Source organism: Crassostrea angulata, chromosome 4 (genome assembly GCF_025612915.1).
Source record: "Crassostrea angulata isolate pt1a10 chromosome 4, ASM2561291v2, whole genome shotgun sequence".
In the NCBI taxonomy this organism is placed as follows: domain Eukaryota; kingdom Metazoa; phylum Mollusca; class Bivalvia; order Ostreida; family Ostreidae; genus Magallana; species Magallana angulata.
Genome location: NC_069114.1, coordinates 51,676,691 through 51,701,611, shown reverse-complemented (window position 1 = coordinate 51,701,611; position 24,921 = coordinate 51,676,691). Strand labels below are relative to the sequence as shown.

Here is a 24,921-nt window from a genome sequence, read left to right as displayed (position 1 = left end):
GGATGTGCCACATTGAGTCAAGATATATATAAATATATATATATATATATATATATATATATATATATATATATATATATATATATATATATATATATATATATATATATATATATATATATATTTATATATATATATATATATATATATATATATATATATATATATATATATATATTTATATAGATAGAGAGAGAGAGAGATAGATAGATAGATAGATAGATAGATAGATAGATAGATAGATAGATAGATAGATAGATAGATAGATATATATATATATATATATATATATATATATATATATATATATATATATATATATATATATATATATTGGTCTCCCCTGACCCCGCTGCCTAATTAAAGATTGTTTTGATAGTTTAAATTCATACTACTACATATAAATATTTTCTAATTGATTTTGTGCAAATTTCATGCATGTCTGAATAAATGGAGTGTGAGTGATTTTGTCCTTAAGTTAACTGACATGTTTACGAATTAAAGTTAACAAAATTCCTTAACATTTATTTCTTTTTTTAACAGGAAGAATTTCGTCGGCCTGTGTCATGTCCTTCTTCTTCATTTTCAACATGGGAATCCATACCGCCAAGTTTCACGTATGAGGTATTGTAATGTTACACTATGATAATTATATAAAACTAAGCAATATAATTACAAGACTTGCCCAGTACTTCCATTTAAATTTACTTTATAAGACAATGATTCTTTTCATCACAGGATGTGTATGACCAAACCGAGTCATTTCCATTGGATTCATTACGGAGTAGTGAATATTCAGTGTATAAGGTGTTGTAATTTTTTTATGCATTTTCAAAATCAACACGATGATAAATAAAAAAAAGATAATCTTTAAACTTAAAGAAACTTTTTAAACTAAATTTAATATCAAATTCCGACATTCTACTCAGATTTTTCTCATATTGCGTCTCTCAAGTCAAACTTTATTAGTCATTTTATCGGATTAAATCTAAGCACAAATCTATATCACAGATAATATAATACTGTATTAGGAGACTCGATTGTCGTGCCCTTTTTTAGACTCTATTGATCTCCTTTAGAAGATTGAGAAGAAGAGCTCTATAAAAAAATATATAGACAAATACTCAAATTTAAAAGGTAAAATATATAGATTTTTTTCTTTAGTAAATAATAGTTTATAGGTAGACAAATCACAGAATGATCGGATGTTTAATTTGTTGACCATTCATTTTCTTTAATGATGTTCATGTAATATTCATTGTTAAGATTTTACTAAAGCCCGCTATGGAGGTGACTAGAGTTTTCTCTTAAATTGAGTAAAAATCACGACTAAATTTGTTTTGAGATGCAGACATTTGACTTCTATGAAATTAGAAAAAAAAGTAAAATACAAAGAAATACACAGACTTCAGACAGAGATTTGACTTAATTTGTGTTTCTCGGGAAATCGGAACCTGGACAGAAATTAGTAAAATACTAAGCACAATCTTATTAAATACAAAGACTGCAATGCAATTTTTTCTGAATTGCGATAGTGTCATATAAACATAATAAGAATTTGGGTGAAATGCTTACGTCTTCGCTAATTATATCATCTGTATAACATGTGTGCAAATAGTCTCTTAATGATGACGTATTAGTAGATAAGTAATGACAAAAATAAAACAAAATCATATATTGTAAACCTCAGATCATACCGCCGTTACATTAAATTAGTGTCAATTCATGCGATTTGAGGTGCGTGGCGGATGAGAGCGACTCGCTTTGAAATAGAAGTATAAGTGGTTTCCTTCTTTACTTAACTGGCATGCTCACGAAATATATTTTTAAAAATGAAAATATTGATCACTCTCTTTATAACTCTTTATAACAGGCAAATATTGGTTCCACAAAGTCACACCCATCTCGTTCATTTAGGATAAGGGGATCGGTATCAAGTCCCACGTTTAAGGTATTTCTATTATTTAGTTATGATAATAATTGATTATCGATATCATCATAATGGAGGACAATAACCATAACATCACCTAAAGAATCTGAAAAATTATAAAGGGTGTAAAATCTCATTTTACCATAATCATCTTTTAAAAAACTACTACAAAAGTAGTCATACATATGTCAATACTTCATTTAAATTGCAATTCTGAATAATTAAGATCAATTCTCTGTAAAATTTCAGTGGCCACGCATAGTCACCATTTTTCTTTACATTTCCTATTTTGCTAACAGAGGCGAAATATTGAAAAAGATGGCCTTTGAAGTTATTTTGGAGACAAATAACAAGTGTTTGCAACAGTTTCAGTTACACAGAATTAGATAATTAGGTTTATATATTGTGCATTTTCCAATTATAGAAAATTATTCATAATGACGATGTCAGCGTTTAAGACGGCGCAGCAGTAACTGATACAATTTTGTAAAGACCATGAAATAAATTGTAAGCGGCTTTGGAAGTAAATGTAATGAACAAAATCGATTAGAAATGCGTTTTTGAATAAGTATTTAAACAACATTGAAAATAGAGCTCGTTCAAAATACCATCGATTTTCCTACTTGGTGACAGTCTTGTTTTCGTCAGCAGCCCGCTAAATCAAGACGCCCGTCGCTTCGCCGGTGTAATGAAGAAAAATGACCCCCCCCCCCCTAGAATAATGACCGGGGGTCAATTTTAGACGTAGAAAAATGACCCCTTTGCCTGAAGAATAAGTGTCATTTTTATAAAATGAGAACACTCCACATAAAAGTGACCCCTGTAGAATAATGACACCCTTGTAGATTAAAGTTTTTCAGTATATTTTTTAGTATTTGTGAAATAGTCTTTACACTATTGTAATTTTTACTGCTGCAGTTTACAGAAAGTAACAGAAATTATGATTCATATTCAAATAAACTTTAAGTGAAAGAAGGGGTTTAGCTTAGAAAATAAAAATCCTTCCGTTAACACAAAACATTGACGTATTGCATCGGGGTATGGTTGTCATCTTAAAGGGGCATGGTCACGAGTTTAGTAAAAAAAATTGTTCACAATGCTTCCGTAAGGCATTTTCAATAGGCAACCAAAATTTGAGTGTCATTTGTAACATTTTGAATGTTGAAGTGAAAATTCTAATTTTAGACCTGATGAATGTGTTAAACGTAAGGAACTGTTTATTTATGCTTAAAATGAATAAGAAGATAGACAAATCAGCTTGAAAAAGATTTTTCACTGGTATATTCAACCTCTGTAAACAAAAACAGGGCACGGGCCTTGTTTACATGACAAAGAATTGTGAGCCCTGTATCTTGCTTATAACTTTACAACTGACCCTCAAATTTCATTTGATCAGTAGAAATGCTTTCCTTAAGCATTGTAAATAATGAAAACAGAAAAATAGAATTTGACCAAAATCGTGACCATGCCCCTTTAACAATTATGTTTACATATATCTATGGTGTTCCGATAGGGCCACTCAGACTTTAATATAGGGCAAAGATGCGAAGTTGCAAAGGCGATAGTGCGAAGGCGAAGGAGCAAAAGTGCGACGACGAAGCGCGAAGATGTGATGCCTAAAGTGCGAAGGCGAAGGAGCGATACTACTATCGCTCCTGCCCAACTTCGCACTCTGGCCTTTGCATCTTCGCACTTTCGCCTTCACCTTTTTTGATTGCATTCAGTAAGTCTCGATCGATTACATAGAATTTAATACTGGCACCGTACTCGCCAAGGTTTTTCAATTAGTCCAGGCTATTATTGGTACGCATGCGCTAGGCCATCGCGCTTACTATGAATGTTTATAAATATTTTAATGTGTACATGAGACATATATGTTTACCAGTGCTGGCTATACCTAATCATTATATACTCCACACAAAATTTAATGTCCACCATAATGTGTACATACATGTATGCACTTCCAGACTCCTACACTTACCAGCCGTCTGTTTACCGTGGACCAAACACAGTAACATTCTAATTTCATTATGTGACACTCCTTGCTCCTTGCTTATGCATGGATCTAAAGGGGGAAGAGGGGGTCCGTCCCCCGGGAAAATTCAATATCAATAATTTCATGCAGTAAAAGGGGAGAGGGGGTCCGGACCCTATCGCCCTGAATAATTTAATTTTATTAATTTTATAAAAATAAAATTTCCAAAATATGCCTCGGAACCCTTAAACGATAGAGAGCTTCGCAATTATAAAACATAGGTAATCACAGATAACAAAGCTCACCGAGACGAGGCGTCACCTTAATGAGGCATCACCTTTATGAGACCACCTTTATCATATTATATGAAAACCATCCTTAATGATCTTGGATATTCATGGATTCTGTTTTGACACATTATCGTATATCATCTGTTTAAAAATTGTATGATAACCATACGATCATATGTTAATCAAAACAATACTATAAAATTAAAAATTGCATCCTATCATACTTTCAATATTTATCATATAATATCATAAAATACCGTACGAAATTGTGAGATATGAGATTGTAACGTATAATATGACAATGTATTGTGTTATACATTATTGTATTTGATCAAATAATACAATATCATAAAACATAATACAATATCGTATTATATGAAACAATATCATATTGCAATAATACATCAGAACATTGAAACATGTGCAATTATATTGTATAATATAGTATGAAATTGTATTGTATGATACTGTATCATATTTGATAAATAATATGATATTCTATTATATGATACAAAATAATTTAATACAAAACATTGTATCATATCAAATGATACAATATCATGGGATAAAATAAATATTACATCATACAATTATATTAAACATATTGTATCATATGATACAATAATCTATATTACAATATCATAAAATACAATTTCATGTAATATGATAATCTATCATATAAACCAATATCATATTATACAATATCGTATGATACGATTTTTTTTATAATATTACAATATCATATATACAATTTCATTTGATATTTGACATTTGATATAATTCTATATTACAGAAACCAATATCATATAATACTGTATGATACAATATCATAGAATATACAATATTATATCATAAGATGCAATATCATATATTGCAATATCATATGTAATAATATAATATGATTTAATGATAAATTAATAAAACTATATATTATACAATAATCTATATTACAATATCATAAAATACAATTTCATGTAATATGATAATCTATCATATAAACCAATATCATATTATACAATATCGTATGATACGATTTTTTTTATAATATTACAATATCATATATACAATTTCATTTGATATAATTCTATATTACAGAAACCAATATCATATAATACTGTATGATACAATATCATAGAATATACAATATTATATCATAAGATGCAATATTATATATTGCAATATCATATCTAATAATATAATATGATTTAATGATAAATTAATAAAACTATATATTATACAATATTGTATCATAATAAACAATACTATACAGAACAATATCATGATACAATATCATATCATAAAATATTTTAAAAAATGATACTATTACTTATTAGGTTAGTTACTGACTCACTACGGAAATATATTGGGTTGATCAATCTCATAGATGGAGAGGCGAAGCCGAGTCTTCTATGAGATTGATCAACCCAATATATTTCCGTAGTGAGTCAGTAACTAACCTAATAAGTGTTTTGTTTTCTCGAGGACTATCAAGCGACATATCTATTCACAAATAGCGATGATCAACGCAAAGCCATGTACAAGATGCTTAATATCTCGTCCAATTTAACTCATTTAAACTCTTCAAAATTTTCAATCTCACCTTTCAAATACTCTTTCAAAATCTTTGCCTCACCCTTGTTTACTTACAATGTTTTGTTGTTATTCAATTTTAAATGTTTTCTACCTTTCCTCTGCAGAGATTTGAGCCAATTTCGACGCTGCCATTTTGTTCTGCTCCAGACAAAATAATGTGACGTCAATATTCAAAGGGCAACTACTCTAATTTTAAAGAATTACAAAGGGCAACTACTCCAAATACTTTAAGAACTTATGGCATGCAGTTTATGTATAAAATACTATGAAATGTATAATGAGTAAAAATGAGTAAGCGAAGCGTCGGCCAATGACGGCCATATTGCCTAATATTATTTCTCACAGAACAAATATAGAGATATATGAGGCAATCACGTGCTTTGGTTAAACCAATGAAAATGTGACATTTCAGTCCAAGGGAAAACAAAATATTATATCGTATCATATAACGTTTTACCATATAACATATGGTATTATATTGTATCCTTTTAAGGTAGCTCGAAGGTTTACCTGCTTCTGAAAAACCTACCTTGAAAATTTGTCCACGTGATCCACAGGTTTCAGAGTTATATTTCTAAAATTAATGTGAGATTTGTCTGCGCGGCAATAATGTTATCGTGTTTCAAATACAGTGTCATTGATAACATCAAGCAACGCCATTTCAATGAAATATATAGTAAAATGCACATCCTATTCGAGAAACGCATTACAAAACCATACTCTAAACTTTTAAACGATTCAGACGAAATTAATTATACTCAACACAATGACAGAGGAGATAATTATGACTCGATTCATAAAAAATAATCAGTATGTGTTCTCGGCCAATTTTTTGCAAAACAACTTTAAAGATTTAAAAGATTTCTCAAAACCTTATATTTTTATTACGACGTTAGCCCGACGTCATCATTTCCTTACGTCTGAGAATCCAAAAATTGATATGCATTTTTTGACAAGACTAGCTGATTAACTAATTTTAGGAATTGTAAATACTAATTAGACATTATTGTGAATGTTATCAAATGCACAAATGCAATTAATGTAAGGCTGTAAAGATACAGAAAATTGCTATTATTTTTATGAAATTCTGAGTCAATCAATGCCAAAACAAAAATGCCAGGCAACTACTGACATAATAAGTTTTTAATCGTATAAGCCAAAAGATTTTTTTTAAAAATTGACCGGTAGTTAATATTACGGAAGTCAAAATTGTAAAAAAAAAAAACCAAACCCCGATTTTAATGCATACGGTTCAATTAATTTACTTGTCTATTTTAAAACATGATTTTAAATGGAAAAGTTCCAATACACACTCTTACTTTATAGAACAAAATGTGACAAAGTATGTGACATCTTTAAATTTTTAGCACTTGATATTATAAATGTTTGTATTAACAGTAACAAACTGCATTTAAGCTTTTTGAAATATTTCCTTTTAAGCTTCTAAATATCTCATTTGTCATTTTAAAAAAAGCATGTATGAGTTTACTATGACGGTCAACTCTTTACGTCGATTCCTATTGTGACGTCAGCAAACCCGCGAGCTACGTTAAACAATAGTGTTTCATATCATACAATACTATATCATATGAGTCATGTTATATCATTTAACAACAACTAGATCTATCTATCAAGCAGGTTTGAGTGAGGTAGGAGATTTCTTTAGCATCCTTGATAATGGAGATCAGGCTCTGCTTCTGAAGCAACCTCTGCGTTTCAGTTATAATATAGTTAAACTATGCAAGCTATCATCTATAAAACATGTGACCTGTTCCGAAAAACGAAACCTCATCAAGCATCATAAACCTATGGCTTAGATTCAAGCCTGTCAGGTGTATCAGTATCATAGGACGCACCATCCATGCAAATTTGGTGAAGTTAGGACCAGTAATGACTAAGATATCATCATCAGAGGGCACCAGCAATTAAAACTTTTACGTCCTCAAGCATCCCCAACATATGGCTCTGATTCTGCATCCATGCCTGTTAGGTGCATCTATATCATAAGACTCACCATCCATTCAGGTTAGGTGAAGTAGTAATAGCTTAGATAGTGGACCTGCACCAAAAACTTTACCCAGCTTCGGACGCCAACGCCGGGAGTATAGCGTAAGCTCCCCTTGACTTCGTCTCGGTGAGCTAAAAAGGCGAAAGCACGAAAATTCGAAGGCGAGAGAGCGAAGTTGCAAAGGCAAAATAGCGATAATAGTATCAATTCTTCGCCTTCGCAACTTGACACTTTCGTCTTAGCGCTTCGCCGTCGCATCTTTCATGTTCTTCCTATTGTTCATGAATTATACTTGCATTGAGGATTTCCACTATTACAAACTGCTGAGTTTGCAAGTGCATCACGCGGAATTAATAATGAAACCAAAATTATGAAAAGTTTACTCCACCGTTAGGAATTATAACCAAGCTGAAGTTTGTAGGCACTGACAGCAGCCATTACGCCAGTAGAGATTAACTGCCAATAAGGAAAATCGTCAAAGTACTGAGAGTACTCGTACAGAAAATATATTTACTTTATCGTCTGCATACTTTAGTAAGTTTAGTTAATATCAAGATGATTAATGCATCAATAGTTTGTATGAGCATTGGTTACTTTGGATACAATAAAGATCGTGTGATCAAAATCAAGGGGGATATAAACCCCTAACATGGACCCTAACCTCTTATCTACGCTTTTAGAAACAATTTTTCTTTATCATAACCGAACAGTGTTTATTATGTATTAAGATTTACTATAGTCAGGTACTCTTCACACATTTGCTCTAAAAGAATAAAGTCTATTCATGATCACAAATACAACATTACAACAAATGTTTAAAATATTGATGTTCATGTATCACGTAGAAGAAAACAAAACTAACGCAAAATGATTATTTAAAAATCACTTTCCTCAAGAAATGTAAATAAGAAGAATTCATATTCCTACGGTACTTGTCCCCTTAGTCTTTTTCCATAAAGATATATACATGTATCATTCTAAGATTGACAATTCATTCACCAGTGAATATTGCTTATATTATAACAACAATTATCCTTTCATGATTATTGTTCGTTAATTATCACACAATATCCTCATAGTGTATGAATCTGTCTTTATATGCGTCATTTCCCGCCGTATGTCGATGATAAAAGTGACGTAACTGTTAACAATCAATTTGTGGTAATATAAGAGTGTTTTGTGTGTGTCTGCTACAGATATGAAAAACTATATACAGCGATTTATATACAAATTCGGTGTTTATAACTTCAAAAGGAGTTGAACAGAGTGAAAAATTCAGTAAATTTCAAAGTCATATCTTCGATACGGTGTAACCAATTTCTATTCATGTTTACGGGGGGGGGGGGCATTTTTCTATGGGGGTCATTTTTCTTCATGTTTAACATGAAGAAAAATAATCCCTGCCTCTTTTTTCTTCAGAAAAATCCAATTATTCTTCAGCTAGGGGTCATTATTCTACCTCGAAAAATGACTCCCGGTCAGTATTCTACGGGGGTCATTATTCTTTATTACACCGGCATCAAAGATATACCGCTGAAATTCCCACGCAGTTCGACCGCATTAGAGCTGACTGGGTCGCTTTGTCGGCATCCAAAGAAAGCCGCTATCTTAACAATTATGAATAAGGACTGTTTATTTTTCATTCACAAAGATTTATATAATGCATGTATGCATGCAAGCAAGCATGTATACATGAGTTTACTATTAAATGTTGCTTGTATTTTCATTTGTAATTGTGTGGATGCATTCACTTTTTATCTCTCATTCAAGCCACGAGCGGTAAATTTTTAACTCCTCCTACTACTGTCCGATTTGACAAAAGTCAGTCAACATTTTTCAATCAGCGAAGTTGCTATAACATTCCTTTCATACAAGTACGTAGTCCACTAACCTGTAAGGGGTTCAGGGGTAAACCCATAGATATCGATGGTGCATTCTAATGACCTAAATCGGCTGTAACTATAATTAACGACATAAATTATTCAGCATTCCATGAAAAGAGAAAAACTAGGATGATATTTTCTTAATCTGGCTCCACCATCACCAAAATCATAAAATCACTCAACTCATTCCCAACTCAAATCTTTTTAAAAAAAATCATAAATCTGAGATCAATACTCAGATTTGAGATTGAGTATTATATTGACTTAAGAGAAGTTGGCGATGGCGGGGCGTGATGAGGCCTAATTTCGCTTAGCAAGCTAAGCTCTCTCTCTCTCTCTCTCTCTCTCTCTCTCTCTCTCTCTCTCTCTCTCTCTTTGACAAGTATGATGGCAATACGTGGTAAAAAGAAACCCTGAACGATATCAATGGACGTCAAAATGCTGAACGACACATTTCGGCAAGACGACGTCAGACAACAAGTAATACAGGGCAAGTCTGGAGCCGACAGATCGTTCGACTTAGAAAATATGAAAAAAACAAGAAATATATGTTGAATGTGCACTCAGGGTACTTGTTCAAAGATAATAATTTTTTAAAGACTTTTTTGGAAATAAAACGTAAATGTTATCGTTAACAATGTGGATGGTTTAGTGAAAACGTAAAACTGAAAATTCTCGACGTCGCACATTGCACCGCCTGACGAAACTTGTTGTTACCAATTATTCATTTTCCCGATAAAGAGATATAGTACAGATTTGATTTGTTTTAGTATTGTTTGCCAAAGGGTCATTGAAGAAAACATAGAAGTCTAATGAAATTGCAGGGAACATATTATAAATTATGTGTCCTGTCTACACTATTTTGGGACAACCCACGTAGTATTTAATTGTATAATTTGATTAAGATCATACTTAAGAAATAAAAGCATTGATTACAATTGTTTTAAAACCTTAAGAGTTGGTGTATTATCAATATCATTATTGATTATAAAACGTTTTTAATTTGTCTTTTTTTCCTGGAAAGTAAGATGAGAATATCCCGTTTTGACCATCTTCTCCAGATTATAAATCTTTTCTCCAAATATAATAAAGATATAATTTATGAACTTAGATAAATGATTTGTGTTAGCAGGGGGGTATTTCTAACAAGAAGAAGAATGATGAGATGGAGTTCAAAGGTAAAAACGAAACATGCACAATTTTTATTCATTTAAAATCTAATAATTATATGTTATTAAATATAATTAAATATTTTAGAATATTTTTCAAACCCATCAATAATATTAAATTTGATAAATTCTGGAATTAAGTGTAACAAATCTTATTCGTCATAACATAACTGGTTTTTTATTTAAATCATGATCTTAATCTGTACACAACTTTTTAAATGTTTTCATAAAAAATTTCTTTATGATAAAACATATGTTTTGAATCTGGTAATCTTTTTTTTAAAGATAGTAGCTTAACATTTTCACAATAAGTTTTTCTAGTTTCAATTATTACAATGCATTATTAAAGCTATCGAATGTACTAGTGATCGCATATTGAATGTCATGTGTCAAGTTACATGCGAGATACAGCGATTAAACTCCCATTGTCATGTAAACATGGCTTGAGTCATGTTTTTGCTTTCATCGAAACTTGATTTATCCAGCAAGTGATATATGAAGCAATATATCTTATTCACCTTAATATGGAGTGTTTGTCTATCTGTTGATTCAAAACGCAAGGACTTGGTCTACGTCGGATCAATTTCTTAAGAAAAACAAGCTACTAACAAACAAATTGATAAAACAAGATTTTCAACATTCTCGATTGAAGTCATAATATTGTAAGTGTTATGGTCGATACAATGACATTGTAAGCAAATACAATCTGCCGCTAGGTCGAATGCGTTTTTCATACGTATTGTTAGGTCATTATCATTAACCGAATTGTCTAAATAAAATTGTAAATACTTGGAGTATAAAGACTTTTTAATACCAACTACTACAGGATTGAAACTTCTTTGAGAATCTTACGTTTGTTATCAGTGCTTTTATATGGAATGCACAAATATATTTTACAAAACGAAAATAATTTAACAGTTACAATGATGTTTCATAGATTACAATATATACTAAAATTTACTCTTAAAAATCAATTCAGCTCTTTTTTTCATCTTTCTCCCTGCTTGGAAATGTTTGGTGAATATAGATAAAATATTTATTTTGAGTACATGTAACACTTAAGCTCATTTTGCGCAAATAATATGAAATGACAATTTTATTGCATTTTTTGGGGCAAATATTTATGATTTTTTAAAATATAAAAGGTCTCAATCATCGTAATATCAGTATTTTTATATCCTGATATATATAATATATATATATATATATATATATATATATATATATATATATATATATATATATATATATATATATATATATATATATATATAGACAGTATTTTTAGATGGTTTATGCATTAGAAATTGCTAGCGCAGCCTTTTGATCAACAACGTTAGCACATTGCTTGTAAATATGTCAGCATCGCTTTCTGCAATAGATTTAAAGCACCACAAATTTGACAGATTTGACAAGAAATGGGTTAAAAGAGATAAATGTCACAAAATACAAGTGTGATCTAAATATCTGGTGAAGGAATTTTAATGTAAATCTACAGGTGGAATAAAAACACCATTTTGCCATTGGATCGTTTTCAATATACAGTTTAGATCTTTAGATATAGATCCGTCAACAGTCTCGTTTGAAGTCATCTTTTCGCACGTTCTATGGTCGGTACAACGACATTGTCAGCAAATACAATCTTTCATTGGGTCGCATGCTGACTGACGTTTTTCATACTAATTGTTAGACCATAGTTAATCACCTAATTGTCTACGAACTTGTCCGGTTTTATTTCTCCGATCACGACAAAGAGCACACGGCGGGTGTGACCGGTTCGCAGAGGATACTCACTCCTCCTATGCACCTTTTTTTATTGTCATTTTTTCATTACATTAGGAGGCTGTAAAAAATTAAGGCAACATTACAATTACACACCATTGCTTGTGAACCAAAAAATCATCGATATTCATTAAATTCTTCTTGTGAATGTTACGTAATGAACCAAATTTACGAGAGAAATAATGCTCACTAGTTTCAATATGTTTAGTTAAATTTATTTTGTTTTTGTAACTAAGTTATTTTTTTTTTCAATAATAATGTTGAAATATGAATCCTAAACGAATATTGCAAATTTTGCCGCTAGGTGGTTTCCTTTAAATCTATCAAGTTCATTATCGACGTCACATGCAAGATGGTCGATAATAATATAGAACGAGGCTCATGGACCCTCCGTCTTAAAGGCGCTTTGTAATAGCCATATCTAATATGTAGATAAGTTTTGTGGAGTTCTCAACAAGATTTGAAGTAAATTGCTGTAAAACTGTACGATTATTTACAAACTTCGATAAAACAAATTTGATTCATATATATGAATAAATATATATATATATATATATATATATATATATATATTTATATATATATATATATATATATATATATATATATATATATATATATATATATATATATATATATATATATATATATATATAAAATAATTTGATTCATATATATAAATATGACAAATAACAGAAAGCCAATTAAAAACGCTACCGGTTTCATTGTAATCTTCAGTTTCATAAAGTATGAAACATGTAAACATTGAAAAAATATTCGCGAAATAGCATGGCAATAGCGTTTTTCGTCAATTATCTTTTCTCGGATCAAATGTGGAAAGGTGGTATTATTGTTTATTTTTTTTAAATAAATAACATTTGTTCATTAGCAAGGAAAGTAAAGAAATTAATAAATATTTTGTTAACGTCATATTCCTCATTATGTAAACAAATTTGGGGTTATGTATCTTTTGCCATGCTATTTCTCCTGATTTTTATCCGAAAATCCATACAAACGAGAATCGTTTTAGATATATATAAGAAAATAACCCCTTTTCCTAAAAACTAGATAGCCCAAGTACCCAGAGAAAACCAATAAATAATATTTCACATGGATTTCTTTAATACATCTCATCACATTGACAAACTTTGTATTTGGTTTAATGTAGCGTTAGATTCGGCTTATTTAATGTTTAAATAACAATATGGTTTGATCACACTGAACTATTGCAATTGAAATATATTTTAAATCAGACATTGTAAATATTGTTTAATTGTCAACTTGTCAAAATATGTATTTATACCAAAAAAGTTAAGATATTAAATATCAGATTTTATTAAATTGAATTTGAGTTGAGAACAAAATGAATATTTCACGCTTTTTCAACCAATTGTTTAAATTGTGTTTTTTTAGATGCCTTCAATGGACTATTATATTAATTCTTTTTGCACAGTTTTGAATGATTTTAATGCTTTGCCGAGATACCAATACCACCGATCTTTACTTGACTGGTGCATTGATGGATTTCCTAGGGACCCAATATTTCAGGGATGTCTTTTTCGAGATACTTCTGTTATTCTAGGAGGAGACATTAACGACAAAGATACACTAAAGTTGTTTGGGGATTCTACTGTAGGTGAGTATTTAATCTTTAAATGTTTAAACGTCTATACTTATAATTTACGATTTTTTGCCAATAAACTACGAAATGCCTGCACCATTGTAACTGCTTATACATTTGATATTTTGACACATATGAGATGATGTCCGTAAGCTATAATCAAATTATACTCGATATAAGTAATTATTGTGAAATTAATCAAAAACCTTTCATTTTCAATAAACTAGCCCGATATAGCAAAAAAGAGAGTAAAATGGAATGCACGCTTTGGCGGATCCAAGACAGTGGGAGTTTGTATCAAAATATATGCTTGCGATGAAATAATATTGAAAGATTACGTAAGGAGTGAATATATTTACCGGGAACTTACTTATAATGCAAATAGACGTTAAGATTTGACAAATGTTGAATAATAAAAATAAGTCAATTCGTTTCTTGAATGAGGTTGCACGGACTTCTAAATGCAAAAACTACACATTGTAATAAAATATTTGCAATAAAGAATAAAGGAAACCACAATCAATAAAAAACTAAATAAATTTATTCTTTGAAAGAATTTCCAAGGTATCCGTATTATTTTGCACAGATAGTTCTGCCTTATTTTACTTGCACATTGAACATGTGTATCGTTCATACAGAGTGCAAAACGTTTGCATCTCTTTGAAGACCCCGGCGGCACTACATCTAACACAGTATATAAATAATTGTAAATCCAAGAAAGTAACAACGTAACCTCGTTTCCATCGATCTCTACAAAATAGCTTTGTTTCTAAAATCCATGCAATCATTAACATTGCTCGATCTGCCACAGTGTGGTTTGCAAATGTGCGATGTTTTGACATACACAGGAATACAGCCGACAATTATCGATGATTTTTAAGTGTATGTGCCTGGGTTTCACTCTGTATTGTTTCGTCGTTCATTGGAAATTCCTTGCCAGATCAATCATCGTCATATCATTTTTGTTCAAAACTTCCAATGCAACGTATCCAGGTGTATGAAATACCGGAATGCGGTGAATAATGAATAGTGCTCCCAGCCTTATATAGTGGGTGTGTAGCGATAAAAATCGAGTGTTACTAAAATGGCGGTAGTCGGAGATAAAAGGGAAATATTGTGTATTTATGAATTCATGTTACATGTAGCTTTAGAAAACGACGGACCAAATTCATTTCTACAATCTCTTTAGTAATTTTCATTCAATAGTTTACATGAACAAGATTTACTAAAGATGTAGATGTATCCAAATGATGTTTCAAAATCAATCAAAAACTAAAAAAAAAATATTAAAAAAGATTTTTAGAAGGGACAACTGCAAAACAAATGTTTTGATTACTTCCCTTTTTGGATTGAATACAATGGAGAAAAACATTCTTGTGAGAGAAAAAATATTTTAAAAAAAAATATGCAATAGATTTTCTATTTAAATTGAAATCAGATATCTATATGAAAACTATGAATTAAGAGCCATTCTCTGTAAGCACCTAAACGTTTTCGGCACGCATAGAAACCGATTTTGCCGAACATTTTCCAAAATGTAGACCTTATTATACTATCTAAAAATCACCTGTCAAATTATCTATATACTGACCAGTTCCATGGAAACTAGACCCAAACTTCAATTTTTATCAAAATTGACCATTTGTACTGCAGAGTAATAAAAAAATGCAGCAAGCTCAACGTTATACAAGCATAGAATTATAATCATTAAACCTTCGGCTATCTCAAAATGCAAAAACCTGATGGGGAATCTATCTTTATGGTGGTGAAATAATTAGTTAAAAATGATTACATTTTTGGAAAATGAATTATCTCCCTTTGCTATGTAGAACTCTTTTGTGCTGAGAGATGAAAAAGAGAAGTGTTGAACCATCATGTCAACAATAAGTGTTTTCCCAAAATCTTGAAGATTTTATCCTTATTTTTATTATGACCCATAGATATTGTCACTACACCTCTAATTTGAACCATTATTAGTGTTTCTGAAATTCTATCCAATGCCTTATCATGATTATATAGTGAAGTTGGACTTAATTAATCTTTGTTACTTCAGGTCTGTAGTTTGATTAATATCAGTTATGCATGCGCATAAATGACTAAGAAAATGATAAATTACAAAGAATTAATCAGTTATATTAAATACAGTGTTCCATTGGAACTTATTTTACATGTATGTGTTGTTCATGTTTCTTTCAATCATAATCTAAATTTGTAAAAATATTATCAGTTGTTTCCCTTTTAGTACCCCCAACCTCTGTATAAAATCAAACTAAAAAATCAATGCACACAAAGAACCCAAACTTATTAAATCTGTAAGCAAGGAAAACTGTAGGCAAAAACATAGCTGTTACATATTCTGGAATATATAATAATATGAAAATTATTTCCTTAATTAAACAAACCCCTCCCTCACCACAAAAGCTTGAAAAATACACACAAACACACAAATGTATACTTTGTAAGTTGGAAAATTAATAGTTAAAACCAGACTTTTGGCATACTTTTCACATATGCTTATACGTACATGACTTCATTTTTAAAATATTACAACTGTTTGTTGCATATTGTACATTTATGTAGAATGCATTCATGCATGTGGGGGATACAATCAACAGTCAGAGGTAGTTTCTAAATTTTTTGAGCAGAGAATTTTGTTACTTTCTTTTAAGTTTCCTGCTATATTAAGAAACCTTAACCTCCTCCAGCATCCGAAACTAAGGCTCAGATTCAGCATCCATGCCTGTCATGGGCATCAGATGCATAAGACACAACTTCCATTCAAGTTTGGTGAAGTTAGGACTAGTCATAACTAAGATATATTTTTAGCATCCTTGATAATGGAGATCAACCTCTGCATCTGAAGTTACCTCTGCGATTTATTCATATTATAGTTTAATAAACTATGCAAGTTTGAAATAATACTATTATCTATTAAACATGTGACCTGTTCAAACATACTTTACCTTAATGGCTTATCCAGCAACCGACACCTTTGACTCAGTTTCAAGCTTGTATGGAGCATCAGTATCATTAGACTAAGATATAATCATCAGAGGGTTCCTGCAACAAAAACTAAATCTCCTCCAGCATCCGAAACCTATAGCTCAGATTCAGCACTCAAGCTGTCTGGTGCATCAGTATCATAAGACAAACCATCCATGCAAGTTTGGTGAAGTTAGGACCAGCAGTTACTTAGATATTGCTATCAAAGGGCACCTGCAACAAAAACTTTAACCTGTTCCAAATCCTTAGCCTCCTCCAGCATCTGAAATTTTGGACCATGATTTAGCATCCAAGTCTTTCAAGTCCATAAGTAGTTTCAGATGCATCATCCATACAAGGTGAAGATAGAACAAGTAATAACTTTGATACAGGACCTGCAACAAAAACTTTAACCACGCCGACACCGGTGCCAACGCCGACGCCGGGGGAAGATCATAAGCCCCCTTGACTTTCTCTCAGTGAGCTAAAAATGACTCACTTTTAGGTTTTTTACAAAGTCATTAACCAAGTACTTTTAAGCCCTTGGTACAATAAAGAGAAATTAATACTTTTATTTGCTAAATGTATTATTCAATAAATAAAATGTTGTGCTTTGATAGTTTGATGAAGATTTATCACAACCAATCTAACTGAAATAAAATTTTAAACAGAAAAAGTGTGTTTTTCAGTCAAAATCAAGACCATTACGTCCTATGAATGATGGGTATGTGTTTCCATGGTAACGATGTTGCCTTGCAACCAATTTTTGGTGTTTTTAGATAGGTATATGATACTATGCATCATAATAAAATTTGAGAAAATTCGATGCCTATGCGTGCCGAACCTCCTATACAAATGTATAAATACTTACAGAGAATGGCTCTTAATTCAATTTAAAAATGACCATGTCATTGTCTTCGTATTCAAGGGGGCACATGCCAAAGTGCGGTTTACCGTTTAGTTTTCCTCAATTTTTCATGATTAGTACTGCCAAAACTCTAAGAAAAAGTTTAGGTATTTCATTTGGAAGTTGAATTATAAAACTTAAAAACTTCCTGAGTGTGCAAAACATTTTTTAATGATAAAATGCCTCAAAACTTAAGCACAAGGACAGTTTTACTCTATTTCCATTAAAGGTATTGAAGCAGATTGGAATGTAAATGATTTGCTCAACTCTGCTCACTTAATATATGTAGATAGTTATATGATGTAATGTCAAACTTACTACAGTGCTGTGGCTTTCCCTAAAGAATGTTGTACATGTTAGATAATGTTTATTGCTAAATTATAACAGGGTCAACCACTACTTGCACTACATTAAGTGTGTATTGATGATGTAGACTAGCCATATACTGTGAACCGACTTTATTGCGAGGTTCGAGAGCATCGTCGTTGCGAATGTTTCTTGCAACGAACAAGTTTTTGTCGTTAGGTTGTTCTAACAACACAGGTCTTTATAAGGATTACTCACGAAAATTAGTCATTGAAAACCAGTTTGTTTCCAGTAAATCACGAAATAAAGTCGTTGCGAAAAAAAATGGTGGTTTACAGTATTGCGTCATAAACGACTTTTCATTGCGATTTTGTATCTGTTACGAAATATAATATAGAGAATTCGATGTTCGCAACAATCACTTCCTTTAGGTGCGTAATATATCTTCGCAAAACGAATTGGGTCCGTCGTTCTTATGGAAATTAATGGAATGTCTTCATATTGTGGTAAAAGTTGAATAAATTTATGATAATGTCGGAAACTCTTTTTCTTTAGCAAAAAGTATTTTATCGTGTGAAAGGGTATGCTTTAAATGCTATGTAATGAATTTATTATTATCTACAGAGTGATATTGCAAAGATTATTGACAATAGCGAAAATTGGATTATTGCGAAGATTAGCATATATACAGTACATTTTTGGGAGTTGATTTTTAATCAACTCTCCTATGCAGTCACTCGGACAAACCGAAAGTGAAACAGTGTTTGGACCTCAGCACAAATCATTGCTCCTGACAAGACTTAGTTCTTGAAAATAATTGATGAATATGATGTAATGTATGCTAAAGCACTGTTTTTGAAGAAACTTTTTTACAAATACCTTAAAAATAGTCAGATTTTAAATTGTACGAACAATTTAAATATTTAATGTAGTCGTATGTATTCCTACGCCAGAGTTCAATATAGTCTCGTTCAACTCGACGCTCGGCTGTCTCCGTAAACCCTTGTCGGAGATTTACGGTGTCAGCCGAGCGTTTGGTTGAACGAGACTAGAGTTCAATATTGCTTGGATCATACAATTTTCGAGAAATATTTCTACCACTGATACATAGTTTGATTGAATTAATTTTATCTTTAAATATTATTTAACATAATTCATATGGAGGTTTCCCGACATTCTAGTCGAAAAAGTTCAAAAATTAATATTATAAAAATATGCGTAATTCAAATTCGAAACTACGTAAACATGTACTTGTCATGCAAAATAACATATCATTGATTTTAAAATAAATAAACATCGACAAAATCAACTCCCGTCAGTTCTTCAGTACTTTGATTTTAAAAAAGTGATCGCTTTAATTTGTTTAACAATTGCACTTTTGCTTTTAAGCTTTAGAGGATTCGAAACATGCTGAATACCTGCTTGTTTACTTCTTTGCATGCGACGTATTTAAAGCATGTCAAGAAATAAAAAAGGTAAATATTTCTAACTCAATAAAGTATTTTGAAAAAAGACTTAAACATACAACTGTCAGGATTGCATCTCAGCCTTATGTGTCATGGACGATAGAGATTATATATAATATAATAAACATGATAACACAATTAACAATAATTACAATAGCTAAACACGATATTGAGGTCACAAATTAGTTATCCTAATCAACGTGTCCATATTAGAAATTTTTGAAAACCCTCTTTTAATTACTGAAAAAAAAATTAACAAGCCACTACTGGCGAACAGCTACTTATACCCTAAAGCTTTTTCACCTGCGTCAGTCAGTCACTTAGTCCATCGGGGCTTTTTTGTAAGCGCAACTCTTTAAACGCTGCGCGGCATTTCGAGAAATCTTGTAGGTATTTCAGACATTATGTGTTGATATGCATGTTACAATGAATTCCAGTTCCATATTTTTCTGTTTTTTAAGTTTTTTTCTACTTAAACATTTGGCCATATTTTGAATATAGAAAAGAATAGTTTGTAAGCGCAACTCCTTTTAAACAAATGTACATAATTTTTTGAAACATCGTAAATAAAGAGGACACGATGTGTTCATGTATTTTTTACCAGTAAATTTTGATTCAGCCATTTTTCTCGGAACGTCGGCCATTTTGATCATAGATTTTTTGTCCTCTATCAAATATAGCATTAGAACAGTTTGTTAGCACAATTTCTCTTTAGTTGCTGCAAGGAGTGTGTATGAACCATAAACATTAAATACCAAAAATTCTGTGTTTTATATATATATATATATATATATATATATATATATATATATATATATATATATATATATATATATATATATATATATATATATATATATACTCTACAACACATGTATATTTCTCCATATATTTGCATATCAAATTGACTCCAAGTGATCTCTGCTCAACCTATTTACATGTATAAGATACTAAAAATGCGTTTTTTACAATTTTTTTTTTACAAATAATGTATTGAAATAATGACTTTCCACAATTTTGGAAATCACGCGCTGACAATGCTTTTGACCGAAAGTTTTAGCCAGGTAGGTGCAATGCTGTTGTAAATAAATAAACCATGAAAAAATGACAATAAGAAACTGTCAATTTGTTAAAAACTACCAAGCAACTATTATTAAATACAAATCTTAATTACTGAACTCACTGGAATAGATAATTATATAAACTAAAACCAAACATGCCAGATTTTGAAATACTAAAAATTCCATCTGACAAATATGAACATATTCCTCTATCCGGTCTCTCAGCACAATGAAAAACACCCTCACAGTCAAACCAGTCTATCCGGTCAGTCAAGTCACATGAAAAATTGACCAATCGCTCACCAAACTTTGACAAATCAATGACTTGACTAAAACTTTTAGTAACACACACTATTTTCTATATCACAAAAAATACAGTTTAGAACATAACTCACTTTTGTATCTAATCAGCAGTCACTAAATGTTCTATTAAGTGATGCTTTTAATCCTTAAGAATTTTTCTTAGTTGACAGCAACGTCACATTTTGATTGACAGCTAAGACACCTAAGGAAGCCGTAAACAAAAAAGACATTATGTCTGATTGGCGCAGAGCTTTTGATTAGCCAATGAAAAAGAGGGTAATGTTTTAAGTAAGTAAGTTTATATTAAGTAAAATTAACGCTACTCGCTTTGCTTCCTCCGCCCTTTCTGAATCTGTTAAATTTACTTAATATGATCTAAATATTACCATGAAGATACATTTTAAACAGATATTTTGCTATGTTACATATAGGACGCATTTGTACATATTACCAGGGTATTCGGATTCCATTTTATATCTCCGAATTTCGGCCATTTTTAACTCAAGTTATATCGAATATAGTAATAAACAATCTGTAAGCGCAACTCTTCTTTAACCACTGCAAGGGTTTTGTTGAAACTTCGTAGATTAATAAGATACAATGTGTAGATGTTCAATTCATATAATGTGTATCATTGTCAATTAATTGGGGGAGAGCGGGGTATGTGAACCTGCTTACTTTTCTTTTCATTAAGAGAAAATCAAACGTGTGTGACTCTGACAAAAGATAAAATAATATATTTAGATGTGCAAGCATCAATTTTAATGTGTTTTAAATATCAATACCAAAATAAAATCCAAACACTGTAACTTTATAAAGGATTTTGATATTCTGTTGTTATAATCGTTAAAGTTAAGTATCAAATTTGAAACTCATTTGCTTGGAAAGCATAATGTTTTGAAAATACAAAATGTTCAATAGTTAAAGTATAACTAAGGTACATACTTTTTTAAATTTTAGATCGGCCTTCTATTTGAAAATGGTACCATCTTAGTCGTGATGAATACTGAATGTCCATTACACAGAGATATGTTGTTTGAAGAAATTTCAAAATTTGGGATTTCAGATGTTGAATTTTGTAACTTGGATGGAAACTACTCAAAAATTATCAATAGAGTGACATGTAGTCTTGAAAAAAGACTGACTGTTTTTCTGAAACAAGTTATATTCAAATTGTATGAGTACTCTCGGAAGCATGACGTTAAATCAAGTTTAGTTGAAGTAAATGCCATTCTAAGACGATTGAAACAAGCGGCATGCTATCCAGAATGTCTTTCAGAGGCTCATGAGGAAGGGGAGTTAGTGAATGATGATGTCAAGGTGTTCATCCAAAGGTTTGAAATTTAATTTACTAAATATTTAGGACATAAAGTTTGAGTTTTCATGAATGTTCCAGAAAAACCTCCAAGGTTATTCTGCAACATTCAATATAACAAGAACTCTATTTCTATTCTACTAAGAGGTCCGACTATCAGCTTATCGGTTTATTTACAGAGAGAGGAAGTAGGTCATATTTTCAAGAGAGATGAATCTGATTAGTTGAGACGGCTGTTCCGCGTAACCCCAAAGGTTTTGTTAGTAATACATCGGCATGTTTGTTTACAAGTACATTGATCGCAGAATATTGCTCGGAATCGAATGCAAACGATATACATATATTTTTCGATGAATGAAATGCACGCTTAGATTATTAATGAATTGAATTTTTATTAATTAAGATTATTGAATTCGATTATTAACGTATCAATTTGTTTTTTTTTAATTTGGACGAACAAGCAGTGAAAATGTGTTGGGGGGGGTGTCTTGGAACAGCCGCGATTAGCTCTTTGAAATAAACATTTAAGGAATACACATCGCTGGAAAGAACAATAGCCCGTCATCAATGACTTTTTTTAAAGAGAAATTGTTTAAGTTATAGACTCATGATCGACTCCAGTTTGGTATGTGTTTAAGATCTGATAATTTATTGATGACGTCCGTGGTATATTGGAGAATAATGTCCGCGGCATCTCTTTGATCTAGGCAATAACTGTTGTAGAATTTGAAATATATTTGGCTTAAAATAACCTTAATCCTAACGAAATACAAGTAACAATTACTTTTTACATTTAGATTTGAATGACTTTTTAAATTTTATACTTTTCATATAATTGTGCACACAATCATATCAAGTGATATTACCTGTTTGAATCAAAATTAACTGAACACGACTTATTTTCATGTAGTAAGGAAATCTATCGTACTCATACATTTTTATACAGTTACAATTTATATTTTACGCACCATTCAAAACTAAAAAAATGCAATACAATTCAACAAAAAAAAAAACTTTTATAAAAACCTATCAAAATATTGATCTAATTGGCTAATTTTTGGTCAGTCACTTTTGTATCTGGATAAGCTTAAAAACTTTTTTTTTCATATCAGTTTTGGTGAAGAAATTCTCTACAGTCGATTTGATGGCAATACATTTTATGTTGTTACCAAAACCGAAATTGTGAAGGAAAAACTAAAGGCTTTGTTCTCATGGCCAGTTCACGAGAACAAACGAATAGTTATAATCGTTGAAGACAGACTCGGGATAACCGAATTGAGCAAAACAGGAGTACCTCTTCATGGAGCTAAATTCGTGTACGCTGATAATGGAGTCCCAGCTTTTAAAACCGACGAATGCTTTGCAACAACAGGAAGTCTAATGCTGGCAAACAATAACAATTTAATGGTAGCAGTCACCTGTAAACACGCTTTAGAAAAAAGGGATACGTTTTATAGCTTAATAGAGAATTCAGTGGTGAGGCTTGGACAAGAAATTAAACAACCAAATAATAGAATGAGAAAATTGCATGATGATATATCAGTAGTTCGTATTGATGACGCCACGCGATCCATAGTCGACGAAAAGTGCGAAAAACTTCTCATTGATACTTCAGAACTGCCTTCACGTGCGGTAATATCTCATCGGTTTTTAGTAAAGGGTGACATTGTTCACAAGAGAGGTGCAAGAACTGGGCTTACAACCGGAATAGTGAGAGACGTTAGAACGCAACAAATCGGACGATTTTCTGAACAAAGTACTGTCATCTTTATCACGGGAAGAGATTCTATACCTTTTGCAGAGAAAGGGGACTCAGGATCACTGGTATTTCAACATTCTCTTGATCCAGAAGAAAAACGATTGGAGGTGTTGGCTATGGTGCAGGGAAAAGTAAACATACCAATACCCAATGCTGATGTTATCTGTTTTCCGTTCATTGAGGGTTGCGAGAACTTACAGCACAACATACCGGATATACAAAATCTGGATTTTTTTAACCATTAATTTGAGTCTTGTAAATTTATCTTTTTAAGTCGAACAACAAAACAAGTTATTCGTTGTGCATTTTGAGTGTATCTAATTTCAACAAAAGGTACATATTTAAGTACCATATTAGATACTGAAAAATCGATATACGATAACAATATATATCAGTGAACATCTCTTCATTTACTTAATGGGAAAAAGTGGGAAAATGTATGTGAATTAACCTTGTATAATCTTGATCTCCATCTAAAGATAAAAGTTTCGGATAAAGATCTAATCTAATGATAATACACACTGTAAATTCCCGTTTGTTTCTGGTTTTACTTAAAATTTCTGAATGTGTA

At 31.2% G+C, this 24,921-nt stretch overlaps 1 protein-coding gene across 1 annotated transcript; it reads left to right on the top strand.

The window, feature by feature from the left end:
- Positions 1-13,419: 13,419 nt before the first annotated feature.
- Positions 13,420-24,595, top strand: LOC128182323 (uncharacterized). Its single transcript, XM_052850907.1, has 4 exons — positions 13,420-13,474; positions 14,084-14,262; positions 22,237-22,610; positions 23,704-24,595. Exons 1-4 carry the CDS (start codon positions 13,420-13,422, stop codon positions 24,593-24,595), a joined length of 1,500 nt encoding a protein of 499 aa, XP_052706867.1.
- Positions 24,596-24,921: the final 326 nt, after the last annotated feature.

Bases quoted from the DNA above. Each gene is read 5' to 3' on its own strand.
- LOC128182323 (XM_052850907.1), top strand. From the start codon at position 13,420: ATGGCAATAGCGTTTTTCGTCAATTATCTTTTCTCGGATCAAATGTGG. The intron at 13,475-14,083 runs GTATTATTGTTT...CTTTTTGCACAG, and splicing joins GGATCAAATGTGGAAAGGTG to TTTTGAATGATTTTAATGCT. The intron at 22,611-23,703 runs GTTTGAAATTTA...TTTTCATATCAG, and splicing joins GTCAAGGTGTTCATCCAAAG to TTTTGGTGAAGAAATTCTCT.